This window comes from Oncorhynchus nerka, linkage group LG24 (assembly GCF_034236695.1).
Source record: "Oncorhynchus nerka isolate Pitt River linkage group LG24, Oner_Uvic_2.0, whole genome shotgun sequence".
Lineage (NCBI taxonomy): Eukaryota > Metazoa > Chordata > Actinopteri > Salmoniformes > Salmonidae > Oncorhynchus > Oncorhynchus nerka.
In genome coordinates this window covers 44,113,236-44,128,717 of record NC_088419.1, presented here as the reverse complement: position 1 = coordinate 44,128,717, position 15,482 = coordinate 44,113,236, and the positions used below count along the sequence as shown (strand labels likewise).

General features: G+C 41.5%; 1 protein-coding gene across 1 annotated transcript in view; it reads right to left on the bottom strand.

Annotated features, from left to right (window-relative positions):
- Positions 1-12,143: 12,143 nt before the first annotated feature.
- Positions 12,144-15,482, bottom strand: part of stxbp5a (syntaxin binding protein 5a (tomosyn)) — a 164,807-nt gene continuing 161,468 nt past the window's right edge. Inside the window, exon 27 of the mRNA XM_065008922.1 lies at positions 12,144-15,352. Within this exon, the coding sequence (XP_064864994.1) occupies positions 15,311-15,352 (42 nt within the window). The 3' untranslated portion in view covers positions 12,144-15,310. The remainder of the gene's footprint in view (positions 15,353-15,482) is intronic.

Below are 15,482 nucleotides of genomic sequence, written 5' to 3'. Positions count from 1 at the left end.
CTTGCTTTGTGAATGTTGACCTGTTTAAATGTGTTGCTCACATCGGCTACCAAGAGCGTTATCACACAGTCATCCAGAGCAGCTAGTGCTCTCGTGCATGCTTCAGTGTTGCTTGCAAAAAGAGTGAGCATAAAAGGCATTTCCCTCGTCTGGTAGGCTTGCGTCACTGGGCAGCTCACGTCTGGGTTTCCCTTTGTAGTCCATAATAGTTTTCAAGCCCTGCCACATCCGACGAGCTTCAGAGCCGGTTTAGTAGGATTCAATCTTAATCCTGTATTGACCCTTTGCCTGTTTGCTTGTTTGATGGTTCATCTGAGGGAAAAGCAGGATTTCCTATAAACGTCCGGATTAGTGTTCCGCTCCTTGAATGCGGTGGCTCTATCCTTTAGCTCGATGTGGATGTTTCCTTTAATCCATGGCTTCTGGTTGGGATATGTATGTACGATCACTGTGGGGACGATGTCATCGATGCACTTATTGACGAAGCCGATGACTGAGGTGGTATACTTCTCAATGCCATTGGATGAATCTCGGAACATATTCCAGTCTGTATTCGCAAAATAGTCCTGTACCGAAGCATCCACATCATCAGACTACTTCCGTATTGAGTGAGTCTCTGGTACTTCCTGCTTTAGTTTTAGCTTGTAAGCAGGAATCAGGAGGACAGAATTATGGTCAGATTTGCCAAATGGATGGTGGGTGAGAGCTTTGTATGCATCTCTGTGTGTGGAGTAAAGGTGGTCTAGTGTTTTTTCCCTCTGGTTTCACATGTGAAATGCTGGTAAAAATTTGGTAAAACTGATTTACGTTTTCCTGCATTTAAAGTCCCCGGCCACCAGGAGCGCCGCTTCTGGATGAGCATTTTCTTATTTGCTTATGGCCTTATAGATTTGGTTGAGTGCGGTCTTAGTGCCAGCATCGGTCTGTGGGGTTAAATAGATGGCTATGAATAATATAGATGAGAACTCTCTTGGTAGATAGTGTGGTCGAGGTACTCTCATGAGGTACTCTACCTCAGGTGAGCAATACCTCGAGACTTCTTTAATATTAACCTCTCTGGGGTCGGCGGGACGCTTGCGTCCCACATGGCCAATAGCCAAGGAAAATGCAGAACGCCAAATCAAACTTTCATTAAATTACACATGCAAGATAGCAAATTTAAGCTACAAGCTACAAGCTAAACGCACAAGATGCTATTATCTGAGGATAGCACAACAGTATACAATGAGAGAGTAGCATATTTCAACTCTGCAGGCTCGACACAATACGCAGAAATAAAATATAAATCATGCCTTAGCTTTGACGAGCTTCTTTTGTTGGCACTTCTATATGTCCCATAAACATCACAAATGGTCATTTTGTTCGATTAATTCCGTCTATATGTATCCAAAATGTCCATTTATTTGGCGCGTTTGATCCAGAAAAACACACCTTCCAACTTCCGCAACGTCGCTACAGAATATCTCAAAAGTTACCTGTAAACTTTGCCAATACATTTCAAACTGCTTTTGCAATACAACTTTAGGTATTTCTAAACCTATATAATTGATCAAATTGAAGACGGGATGATCTGTGTTCAATACAGGAGCAAAACAAACTGACACTACTTTTCTGGTTACGCGCTCTATCAAAAGGTACACATGAAGTGACGTTCGTTCTGAGCTATGGTACTTCTTCATTACACAAATGAAAAACTTCAACCAATTTCTACAAACTGGTGACATCCAGTGGAAGCGGTAGGAATTGTAGGAAAGTCTATTAGAATTCTGGATTCCCCATGAAATCAAAAATCTGAATGGTTTGTCCTCTGAGTTTTGCCTGCTAAATAAGTTCTGTTATACTCACAGACATGATTCAAACAGTTTTAGAAACTTCGGAGTGTTTTCTATCCAATACTAATATGCATATATTAGGATCTGGAACAGAGTAGGAGGCAGTTCAGTTTGGGCACGCTATTTATCCAAAAGTGGAAATGTTGCCCCCTACCCCTAACAGGTGAAACATCGCGCACCAGCTGTTATTGACAAATAGACACACATCTCCACCCCTCGTCTTACTAGACATACAGTGGCTGCGAAAGTATTTGCCCCCTTTCAATTTTTCTTATTTCGTTGATTGGAATTAAAATAGACGTTTGGGGGGTTTGTATAATTTCATATACACAACATGCCTACCGCTTTGAAGATGCAAAATAAGTTTTATTGTGAAGCAAACAAGAAATAAGACAAAAAAACTGAAAACTTGAGGATGCATAACTATTCACCCACCTGTGGCAAGTTTCTAGGGGTATGTCTCTATAAGCGTGGCACATCTAGCCACTGGGATTTTTGCCCATTCTTCAAGGAACAACTTCTCCAGCTCTTTCAAGTGGGATGGGTTCCACTGGTGTATAGCAATCTTTAAGTCATACCACAGATTCTCATTTAGATTGAGGTCTGGGCTTTGATAAGGCCATTCCAAGACATTTAAATGTTTTGCCTTAAACCACTTGAGTGTTGCTTTAGCAGTATGCTTAGGGTCATTGTCCTGCTGGAAGGTGAACCTCCTTTCCAGTCTCGAATCTATGGAAGGCTGAAACAGGTTCTCTCAAGAATTTCCCTGTATTTAGTGCCACCCATCGTTCCTTCAATTCTGACCAGTTTCCCAGTTTGTGCCGATGAAAAACATTCCCACATCATGATGCTGCCACCACCATGCTTCATTGTGGGGATGGTATTCTCTGGGTGATGGGAGGTGTTGGATTTGTGCCAGGCATAGCGTTATCCTTGATGGTCAAAAAGCTTAATTTTAGTGTCATCTGACCAGTCTCCCATAAGCCCATAAGCCTTTTGGCAAACACCAAACGTGTTTGCTTATTTTCTTCTTTAATCAATCAATGGCTTTTTTTCTGGCCACTCTTCTGTAAAGCCCAGCTCTGTGGAGTGTATGGCTTAAAGATGTCCGATAGACAGATACTCCAATCTCCGCTGTGGAGCTTTGCACCTCCTTCAGGATTGCCTTTGGTCTCTTTGTTGCCTCTTTGATAAATGCCTTTTCTTGTCAGGTTTGTTGTGGTGCCATATTCTTTCCATTGTTTTAAAAATGGATTTAATGGTGCTCCTTTGGATGTTCAAAGTTTTGGATATTTTTTATAACCCAACCCTGATCTTTACTTCTCCACAACTTTGCCCCTGACCTGTTTAGAGAGCTCCTTGGTCTTCATGGTGCCGCTTGCTTGGTGGTGCACCTTGCTTAGGGGTTTTGCAGACTATGGGGCCTTTCAGAACAGGTGTATATATACTGAGATCATGTGACACTTAAATAAAGTCCACCTGTGTGCAATCTAACTAACTGTGACTTCTGAAGGTAATTGGTTGCACCAGATCTTATTTAGGGGCTTGATAGCAAAGGGGGTGAATACAAATGCACGCACTAATTTTCATTAAAAAATATATAATTTAAAAACATTTATTTATTTATTTCATTTCACTTCTTTTCACAAATCTATTTAAATTACATGTTTTAATGAAACAAAATATGAAAAACGCTAAGGGGGATGATATATTTTGCAAGGCACTGTAGCTTCTTCTCTGTGCTGCCGGTGCATGGAAAATCCAAATGCAACCTCTATATTATCTGTTTCGTCGTTCAGCTTCGACTCGGTGAAACATAAGATATTACAGTTTTTGACCTTTTGCATGTAGAGTGCAGTATTTTCGTTTTTGGCTAAAAAACGTACCCATTTGACGTAACCATAATTGTCAGATTAGGATAGAAAACACTCTAAAGTTTCCAAAACTGTCAAAATATTGTCTGTGAGTATAACAGAACTGATATTGCAGGCGAAAACCTGAGGAAAATCCAATCAGGAAGTGCCTCTTATTTAGAATCCTCTCTTTTCCTATGCATGCCTATCCTCCATTTAAAGGGATATCAACCAGATTCCTTTTTTCTATGGCTTCCGTAAGGTGTCAACAGTCTTTAAACATAGTTTCAGGCTTTTATTTTAAAAAATGAGCGAGAAAGATCACATTGCGTAAGTGGATAGGTGGGGGCTCTCAGAGTGAGTTTTGCGTAACAGAGTAAAGCGCCCATTGTTTCTCCCGGTCCTATTGAAAAACCTACACTCACGGTTGATATATTATCGAATATATATTTTAAAAACAACCTTGATTGTAAAAAAGTTTGACATATTTCTGTGGACATTATGGATATTATTTGGAATTTTCTTCTGCGTCTGCATTGTCGTGACCGCTCTTTTCTGTGGATTTCTGAACAAACAGAGGTATTTGGATATAAAAATAATCTTTATGGAACAAAAGGAACATTTGTTGTGTAACTGGGAGTCTCGTGAGTGAAAACATCCGAAGATCATCAAAGGTAAACGATTAATTTGATTGCTTTTCTGATTTTCGTGACCTAGCTACTTAATGCTTAGTGTACATAATGTTTTGTTATGCTATCGATAAACTTACACAAACGCTTGGATTGCTTTCGCTGTAAAGCATAATTTCAAAATCTGAGATGACAGGTGGATTAACAAAAGGCTAAGCTGTGTTTTGCAATATTGCACTTGTCATTTCATGAATATTTTTTTGTAATATTATTTGACTGTGGCACAATGCTATTCAGCGGTTGCTGATGACAATTATCCCACTTAAGGGATGGGTAGCGTCAAGAAGTTAATGTCCCATTGGTAGGATAATCGTAATCATAGGTCATCAATTTTATTAAACGCATGGCAGTGGGAGATCACTCGTTTGCCTACTGATTCTATGAAGGCAGGCCGACCTGCACCCCCTTTCCTCCGTCTTTTCTTCACACCAATGACGTGGATTTGGGCCTGTTCCCGGGAAAGCAGTATATCCTTCTTAAAGGAAAAAGCTTCTTCCAGGTCATGATGAACAATCGCTGTTCTGATGTCCAGAAGTTATTTTTGGTCATAAGAGATGGTAGCAGCAACATTATGTACAAAATAAGTTAGAAAATAAGTTACAATCTAACAAAATTGCACAGTTGTTTAGGAGCTTGTAAAACGTCAGCCATCCTCTCCGGTGTCATTTTTCATTAAGTTTACCAAACTTGGAGTTTGAGGGTATTAAAGTATAACATTTTCTTGAGACAGTATGTGTGGGCATAGGCAAACGGTGTAATTGGAGGATGCATTTTAGGCTCTCCCACAATGAAAAATGAATCGGGTTAGTTACAAGTGGGGTTGGACTGAAAACCTACTAGATGGTAGCTCTCCAAGAACAGGGTTGGAGAGCCATGATAGGCTATTCAATCGGCTACATCTGTCGGGACAAACTTTGATTGAGGGAATTATGACGTTATTTAAATATTTATACATATCGGTCCTGTAATACAGGACTAGTCAAGGCCCAGTGCACTACTTTTGTAAAAAAAAATGTTTGCTATATAGGCCTACTTACACAGAACTAGTAAAGGCACTGGGCACGACTTTTGTGAAAAATAAGTACCAGATTTGTATTCATGAATTTTATAGTTAATTTTTTTTTATTAATATTTTTTACCCTGTTTTCTCCCCAATGTCGTAGTGTCCAATTGGTAGTTACAGTCTTGTCTCATCGCTGCAACTCCCGTACGGACTCAGGAGAGGTGAAGGTCGAGAGCCATGCATCCTCAGAAACATAACCCAACCAAGCCACACTGCTTTTTGACACAATGCCCACTTAACCCGGAAGCCAGCTGCACCAAGGTGTCGGGGGAAACACCATGCACCTGATGACCGTGTCAGCTTGCACTGCGCCCGGCACAGGAGTCGCAAGGACATCCCTGCAGGCCAAACCCTCCCCTAATCCGGAAGACGCTGGTGCAATTGTGCGCCATCCCATGGGTCTCGCGAACGCGGCCGGGTGCGACAGAGCATAGGACTCGAATCCAGAATCTCTATTGGCACAGCTAGTACTCCTTAGACCACTGTGCCTGTATACATTTTTGGTTAACCCTTTCACACGTACCAATAAACGGGTGTGATCAGTCTACAGCGGTCCCTGCAGCGTACTCTCAAACCGGTGTGATTAGAATGCTTTTTTAGAACGTCCAGTTTCGATTGACGCAACAGTCAGCGTTTGAGCTGGCAACAATGTTTTTTCTCAGAAACATTTTGCACAAAAATTATGTCCTAAATGTGACAAGTTTTTTGGGGATGCACTGTTCAGACATGCACAGAAGTTGCAACAGCATAACATATCATACAAACTGGAAATGTAGGCTACATTAGTCCTAGCGCTAACTGAGGAAAGATTGGCATAACACAAGCGGTCATATTTAGCTAAATCTCGGCTGACAGAAACTACAATATGAATAAGCATATAGCAATCATTATTTACAATTTATCACATCATGGGTGAGCTCACCATTGATCAAAATAATTGGCAATGGATAGTTTTTTTTGCATCAAGCAATAGTTAGCATTTTGAAGGGGGTGTGTTGTCAACTATCATTCACTTCCCTTCATTAATTTCCAGAAGTTTACTCGAAAGATGAGTGAACCATTCCTTCACATAATTTTGTTATAACATCTTTGGTCTGACAGACATTGACAGAATGCACTGTATAATGTCAACGAACATGGCGCCACACATAGCTGCAAATAGCTTAGCATTTGCTCATTATAATCAGGTCAACCTTCAAGAAAGTATTTTACACACATTATAGGTGTCCATTCCAATCTATGCAATAATTGGAATTCATGATGTTACCAGTACTTGAAAACATGTCAATACAACTGCAAATACATTATGCTCAATACATACTGTACATATAACTATAAAGTATTCACACATTTTGTTGCGTTGTAGCCTTATTCTAAAATGTATTAAATTATTTTTTCCCCTCATCAATCTACACACAATATCCTATAATGACAAAGCAATTACAAGTTTTTAGACATTTGTGCAAATAAATATTCAGAACCTTTATTCAGTACTTTGTTGTTCTTTGTTGAAGCCCATTTGGCAGCGATTACAGCCTTGAGTCTTGGGAATGACTCTACAAGCTTGGCACGCCTGTATTTGTCCGATCGGGTTCAAGTCCGGGCTCTGGCTGGACCACTCAAGGACATTCAGAGATTTGCCCCAAAGACACTCCTGCATTGTCTTGGCTGTTGGCTTAGGACATTGTCCAGTTGGAATGTAAACCTTTGCCCTGGTCTGTGGTCCTAAGCGGTCTGGAGTAGGGTTTTATCAAGGATCTCTCTGTACTTTGCTCCATTCATCTTTCCCTTCCCTCAGTCTCCCAGTTCCTGCTGCTGAAAAACATCCCCACACCATGATGCTGCCACCCCCATGCATCACTGTAGGGGTGGTGACAGTTTTCCTCCAGTTGTGACGCTTGGCATTCAGGCCAAAGAGTTCAATCATGGTTTGAGCAGATCAGATAATTATGTTTGTCATGATCTGAGAGTCTGTTTACGAATCCCTTTTGGCCCGACAGTCTAGGGGGATGGTAATGAGACCCGTAACATAACTCATGCAATTTATAATAGTGACAAAGTAAAAGTGTGAACGAAATAACTACGACAACTGAAATCTACCGTCAAACTCAGGGTTTATTAATAAACACACGGTAATGGGGGGAGCAGAAAAAGGGGCTGAGCTGGACCCAAGGAAAGAAACAATAAGTATTCAACACACAGGAAGCGGCGCAGGTCCTAATCCAGGCACTTGTCATCTCCCGTCTGGATTACTGCAACTCGCTGTTGGCTGGGCTCCCTGCCTTTGCCATTAAACCCCTACAACTCATCCAGAACGCCGCAGCCCGTCTGGTGTTCAACCTTCCCAAGTTCTCTCACGTCACCCCGCTCCTCCGCTCTCTCCACTGGCTTCCAGTTGAAGCTCGCATCCGCTACAAGACCATGGTGCTTGCCTACGGAGCTGTGAGGGGAACGGCACCTCAGTACCTCCAGGCTCTGATCAGGCCCTACACCCAAACAAGGGCACTGCGTTCATCCACCTCTGGCCTGCTCGCCTCCCTACCACTGAGGAAGTACAGTTCCCGCTCAGCCCAGTCAAAACTGTTCGCTGCTCTGGCCCCCCAATGGTGGAACAAACTCCCTCACGACGCCAGGACAGCGGAGTCAATCACCACCTTCCGGAGACACCTGAAACCCCACCTCTTTCAGGAATACCTAGGATAGGATAAAGTAATCCTTCTCACCCCCCCCTTAAAAGACCTAGATGCACTATTGTAAAGTGGCTGTTCCACTGGATGTCATAAGGTGAAAGCACCAATTTGTAAGTCGCTCTGGATAAGAGCGTCTGCTAAATGACTTAAATGTAAATGTAAATTCAAAACACCCCTGAGCTAGACTAGCCTACTTTAACAACAGCTAACTAACTAACCAAAACTACAGTGGGTGGTCCGCCCAGTTCTAACTAGTGTCTTTAACAAAGTTTACCTACAGGTAGTGTATGCCCATGGGCGACATGTCTTGGTTCCCCCTTTTCACACCTGCAAACAAACAAACACCAAAACTAAAAACAATACTCACAGGTGATGACAAAGTGCTATGGAGGTGCTCAAACAAAAGAGAGGCCAATACACAAAGAGAGAGTGAAACAGAGAGACCTACAGACAGGGCATTTACAGAGAGATTGAGCTCTAGAGCAAACAACTGACAGGGTTTTTAAACCAAGGGAAAGGAACTGTGATTGGGTAGGAAACAGGAGGAGGTGTGTCTTCTGATTGATGATTGATTGGTGACTGATTGGGGAGTGATGATTTTCACCTGTGAGGGGAGAAGGAGAGAAAAGAACACAGGATACACACACACACAGGATACACACACACAGAATACTGGTATCCGTAACAGAGTCCTTTAGGTGTCTCTTGCCAATTTCTACCATAACGGACTGATTGGTGGAGTGCTGTAGAGATGGTTGTCCTTCTGGAAGGTTCTCCCATCTCCATAGAGGTACTCTGGAGCTCTGTCAGAATGACTTGGGGGTTTTTGGTCACCTTCCGAACCAAAGCCCTTCTCCCCCACTTGCTCAGTTTGGCTGGGCAGCCAGCTCTAGCAGGAGTCTTGGTGGTTCTTAACATCTTCCATTTAAGAATGATGGAGGCCACTGTGTTCTTGCGGAGCTTCAATGCTGCAGAAATGTTTTTACCCTTCCCTTCGACCTCATGGCTTGATTTTTGCTCTGACATGCACTGTCAAATCATGCCCAATCAATTGAATTACCAGAGTTGTTGTGGAAACAGTTGTGGAAACAGGATGCATCTGAGCTCAATTTTGAGTATCATAGCAAAGAGTCGGAATACTTATGTAAATAAGATATTTCAGTTTTTATTTTTAATACATTTTCTAAAAAATGTAAAAAACTATTTTCACTTTGTCTTTATGGGGTATTGTGTGTAGATTGAAATAAGGCTGTAACGAAATGTGGAAAAAAGGAAGGGGTCTGAATACTTTCCGTATGCATTGTATATACTGTATGCTACAGTAGAAACGACAACACGATATACAGAAAATAAGACACTTACTTGGATAGGAACGCACACGTCCAAAGGTATTATTTGTAAGGAAAACAACAATGAAGGTAATGCGAACCATCCAGAAAATGTGCCAGGGGGAAAAGTTTGTGCTAGACTGCGCAAATGTCTGCTTACCTGATCTGTGGAAACATTTACATTTACATTTAAGTCATTTAGCAGACGCTCTTATCCAGAGCGACTTACAAATTGGTGCGTTCACCTTATGACATCCAGTGGAACAGCCACTTTACAATAGTGCATCTAAATCTTTTAAGGGGGGTGAGAAGGATTACTTTATCCTATCCTAGGTATTCCTTAAAGAGGTGGGGTTTCAGGTGTCTCCGGAAGGTGGTGATTGACTCCGCTGTCCTGGCGTCGTGAGGGAGTTTGTTCCACCATTGGGGGGCCAGAGCAGCGAACAGTTTTGACTGGGCTGAGCGGGAACTGTACTTCCTCAGTGGTAGGGAGGCGAGCAGGCCAGAGGTGGATGAACGCAGTGCCCTTGTTTGGGTGTAGGGCCTGATCAGAGCCTGGAGGTACTGAGGTGCCGTTCCCCTCACAGCTCCGTAGGCAAGCACCATGGTCTTGTAGCGGATGCGAGCTTCAACTGGAAGCCAGTGGAGGGAGCGGAGGAGTGGGGTGACGTGAGAGAACTTGGAAGGTTGAACACCAGGCGGGCTGCGGCGTTCTGGATGAGTTGTAGGGGTTTAATGGCACAGGCAGGGAGCCCAGCCAACAGCGAGTTGCAGTAATCCAGACGGGAGATGACAAGTGCCTGGATTAGGACCTGCGCCGCTTCCTGTGTGAGGCAGGGTCGTACTCTGCGGATGTTGTAGAGCATGAACCTACAGGAACGGGCCACCGCCTTGATGTTAGTTGAGAACGACAGGGTGTTGTCCAGGATCACGCCAAGGTTCTTAGCGCTCTGGGAGGAGGACACAATGGAGTTGTCAACCGTGATGGCGAGATCATGGAACGGGCAGTCCTTCCCCGGGAGGAAGAGCAGCTCCGTCTTGCCGAGGTTGGGGAATTGCTTGGGCTCTCCTCGAAGAGAGAAGTTTGTGCAGCTCAGTAAAGCCCCCAAACATAAACTATCCACAGCAGTGAAATGGGCTACATCTATGCGAATGAATGATACCTCAATTCAAATTGTTATTAGAAAATAAAACTTGATAGAAAATCATTTGAAATTGACTGATTGAAACATAGCCTATAGATAATTAGCAGGCAGCGTGTATTGGTTTAAGGGCAACGTAGGTTAAGGATCAAATCCCTTTAGCGAGATCAATTTGGCAACATCCAGTGAAATGGCAGAGCGCCAAATTCAAATTAAATTATTATAAAAATTAAACTTTCATGAAATCACACATGCGATACACCAAATTAAAGCTACACTTGTTGTGAATCCAGCCGCAGTGTCAGATTTGCAAACCGTGCTATTATCTGAGGACAGCACCCCATCAAACAAAGACAGACAAATCATAATTAAACTGCCAGCTATGGCACAAAACTCAGAAATAAAGATATAATTCATGCCTTACCTTTGACGAGCTTCTTCTGTTGGCACTCCAATATGTCCCATAAACATCACAAATGGTCCCTTTGTTCGATTAATTCCATCGTTATATATCCAAAATGTCAATTTATTTGGCGCTTTTGATCCAGAAAAATAAAGGGTCCAACTCACGCTACATGACTACAAAATCTCAAAGTTACCTGTAATCTTTGTCCAAACATTTCAAACAACTTTCGTAATACAACTTTAGTTATTTTTTTACGTAAATAATCTATCAAATTTAAGCCGGGATAAACAGCGTTCAATACCGGACTAAACAATGAAAGCATGTTCTAGGTCGTGCGCACCAAATCATGAGAGTGCACCTGGAGTGACACAGGAAAATAACAGGGATACTTCTTCATTTCTCTAAAGAAAAACATCAACTAATTTCTAAAGACTTTTGACATCTAGTGGAAGCTATAGGAACTGCAAGGATATTTCTATTAAAACAGCCTTGCTGTAGAAAACAAATGGAAAACAGATTGACCTCAAAAAAACAATTCCCTGGATGGATTGTGCTCGGGTTTTAGCCTGCCAAATCAGTTCTGTTATACTCACAGACTTTATTCAAACAGTTTTAGAAACTTCAGAGTGCTTTCTATCCAACTATACCAATTATATGCATATAATATCTTATATGTTATATGCATAAGTTTCTGGGCCTGAGTAGCAGGCAGTTTACTTTGGGCACACTTTATATCCGGACGTGAAAATAGCGCCCCCAAGCCATAAGAAGTTTTAACTGTCCTGTTGCTTAGCAATCACATTGGAATAGTGAGAGCATTCTGACATCACATGCATAAAAAAACTCACACTGGGAGTCGCCGTTATAAGTTTAATATTTGTTTAGTTATTCAGATTTGTCAGGGGGTGCTGCAGCACCCTCAGCACCCTTGTTCTTTTAGATACCCCAGATGGTGTATCAATGCTGTAAGACAATGGCTTTGGCCTTCTCAAATGAGTACTCTAACAAATTCCTCTGTGTTAATAGACTTATTTGAGCAACACAACTGTATGAAAGAAGCAGCACTACCCTGCAAAAGATGGCAGTGCATTTACCTTAGGGTTCATGATGGACATGGAGAATAAACCACCACCAAAGGTATACATTTTTTCCACTTTTATTTTCCGTTGCACAGTCATTTCTATCTACATAATTTCTAAATTGTTTGTGGCAGCAGAGAAAGTCATAAACATCCATGTGAAATTTGCATAAAACTGTACAAGAAAATTGGCTACAATGAGAAAATACTGCAACCCACAAATCCAGGACAGAAAATGGCATTATGGCGGACAGACTCCCTCTTGTAAATTAGTATGAATCACACCAGGTAAGAAGAATACTGCATACTGAGTATAGGCAAGAAACAACTCACTCAAAGACAAGAAAAAACACATTTAAAAAATCGAATAGAAAAATAAAAGAGAGCTAGAAGGGAAGGGAAGGACCTCAATCATAGACTAGTTGTTTTTTTCCTGAAGTATTCTTTCCACCTTGGAAGATTGAAGCAGGGCTACCTACTGACATCCACACAACAATGCATACTAGAACACAGAGGAGACCAAACCTGTTAGTTAGCATCACCAACATGAGCCACTTGGAACTGCTATTGGAGTAGAAGGAGAATGCATTAGAAGACAAGCGAGGGAGAGTTGAAGCATGATGTGTGCAGACTCGGACACTGAACATGCGAGGCCGGTCTATGATGGAGCCACATTACACAGAGGTTGCATCATCCTGCTGATGTAGACATCCTCTACTTACCGTGGTTACTGACTTGTTTCTTTTTTTCTTGGCGATTTCCCACAATTGATTGGATACAGAAAGCTTGGTCATGGAAATCAAGTATTTCAGACAAGAAAGACATTGTTGATCATACAACAAACCAAAAAATGTTAAAGAACAATGTACAACTGAAAATGGGAAAGGAAAAGACAGCAAAGTTGAACATTAAAGGTAGACTCAGCAATATGAGACGTAGTTGCAAAAAGTAAATGGCATGGTGGGTCAATTTCTGCAACAACTAAGAGCGTTGAAGCACGATGCTCAACTTCTTCGCTATTTTGGCACCCTGGCTACCCAACACACATGCACCTATACTGTGTGATTGTGTGAGAGCAAAATCTTGCATCTCGCTCATCTCAATATCTGCGGTGCTGCTTGTGGCAACGTCTACCTTGAAAGATACTGTGCGGGTCAAATGTTGTTTAGAAGTTAGTAAAACTTTTATGAAGGGCACAATGTTGTGAATACAATACTTGTGTTCGATTCTGAAAACTTGCTACCCTCACTAGTGGCCTCACGGTTGAGTTGCTGTAATCTTACTCCAACCTAACCAGCCATCTCCTATCATGATGAGTCGAAAAGGTCTTCGAGAAGAAAGACCTGGAACCTAAACTCAGTGACCGGGTCAGAATGCACAGTTCCCAGAGGCCCTGTATAGACAGACCTAGACCTATCGTATTTCAATTAGTGAAACACTTGGTATGTTGAGTAAGTTGAGTAATTGAGTAATAGAGTTCAGTAATAGAACAATGAAACGAAAGCTAAAATAATTCTTTGGCGTTAGAAAAAATATGGCAGCTGTCCTTGTGTCGCTTGCTTGAGCAATGTCAACCACTTTTCAATTGGTCTTAGATTGTCAAACTATTTACCTATTTACAAAAGAATGGTAGAGAAGCCTGGCAGAACATTAAAGTAGATACATATGAGTGTTTTCACCACTGAAATGGGGACAGAAACAGAGGACAGTTCCGACACACTACACATATAGCAGCGTCTCTTACACTTCAATATATAAAATGTGAATTAATAGACCACTCACACTGACAAAGTTATTTTACGGAAAAAAGAAAAAAAACGTTTCTGTCTTCAAAAATGCATGACTTTGCCTGAATGTACATATATATATTCCTGCATATATCAACACACACAAATAGGTTTGTGTATGTGCACTCGAGGAGTTCATGTCCATACAATATTACTCCTGAAAATCAATACAATAGGTGTGGATACACTAGCAGTGTATAGGCCTACTGTAACACTGACATAATTCACACAGAGTCATTATTAAAGCCAAACTGTAGTAGATGTTAATGGCATGATGAGGTCAGGGGGGGAAGGTAGCATTTACATGTCAAATTAAACACTTCAGGGAGAGGAGACACTGACAGTCTTGCTTCTAGAGTTCTGATCTTGCTTTTAGATTTCTGATGTGTGTGATACCTGGTATGACACATTATTTATGGTGACGTGTACTGATCTACATGATAAATCTATGTATTTTATATCCATGCCCTCTTTTTGAATCCAGCCCTTTTTATAAGGATCAATTAATGGGAGTTAGACAAAGCCACAAAACATACTGGCAACATTACCAAATCAAAATATATCATAATTCACAACTTTCACGACAACTAAGAACAAATAAAAACAGATTTAAAGTAAAACAGACTGAGCTTAAAATTAACGATACACAAGAGAAAGGAAATGAATACATGTATAATACAGTTGGGAACAATACGAAAACAGTGAATCCATATGATGAGGAGAGTCTAGTTGGATCAAGGAGAGAGGATCCAGTGTACATTGGAATGACTTGCTTTTTTAATCCTGCAACTCTCTGCATAGAGCCGGCTGTCACTATGGCAACACATCCTGTTACTTTGAGTAGAGCTTCTTATGCCCACCACCAGTTTCGCTCCACCTGTGAAGTTCTCCTCTTGTTGTTTTGCACTTGACAGTCGGAAGTGAATACAGCGTTGATCATTTATATAGATTTATGTATATATAATTATGTATATATATATATATATTTTTTTTCTTCATCTTTTTCCTTTTTGAGATTTTTTTTGTAGTTGTTTTTTCTTCGTTGTTAATTTTTTCTCAGTTGTGTCTGTTTTTGTCTTTAGTATACTGGTTCTGGATTGGTTGGAGCAGAGACGACGGCACAGAACATTTTGGCGAATGAGGATGAGAGAACCCCAGAGCTCCAACCAACTGGCAGGCCACAGAGGGGAAAACAAACAAACAAAAGATAACAATAAAAAGGACACCTTTTTTCCAGTTTGTCCTTCTCTCTAGTCCGTTCCTCATATGAAACCTTATGACTGAGGTAAATACAGTATACAACATTGTGCTAGGGAAGAGTATCCCACGTGTCCAGCGAAGGAAGGAGAGATGGAAGGATGTATGGACGGAGAGATGGAGGAGGGGGGCATGTAGAGTCCGGATGAAGCAGTGTCTCTTTGGCTCTGCTCCCCTCTTTCAGATCAGAACTGGTACCACTTCTTGTCTTTGCACTTCAGCATCATCTGTGGAGAGAGGGGAAAATGAAAAACTAGTGTTACAGAAAACTGCCATTTGTCTCCCTCTAGGGGCTATACATGACACTATACAAGCAGCATATTCTAGGAGCATAGGAGGAAGCTGATCTAAGATCAG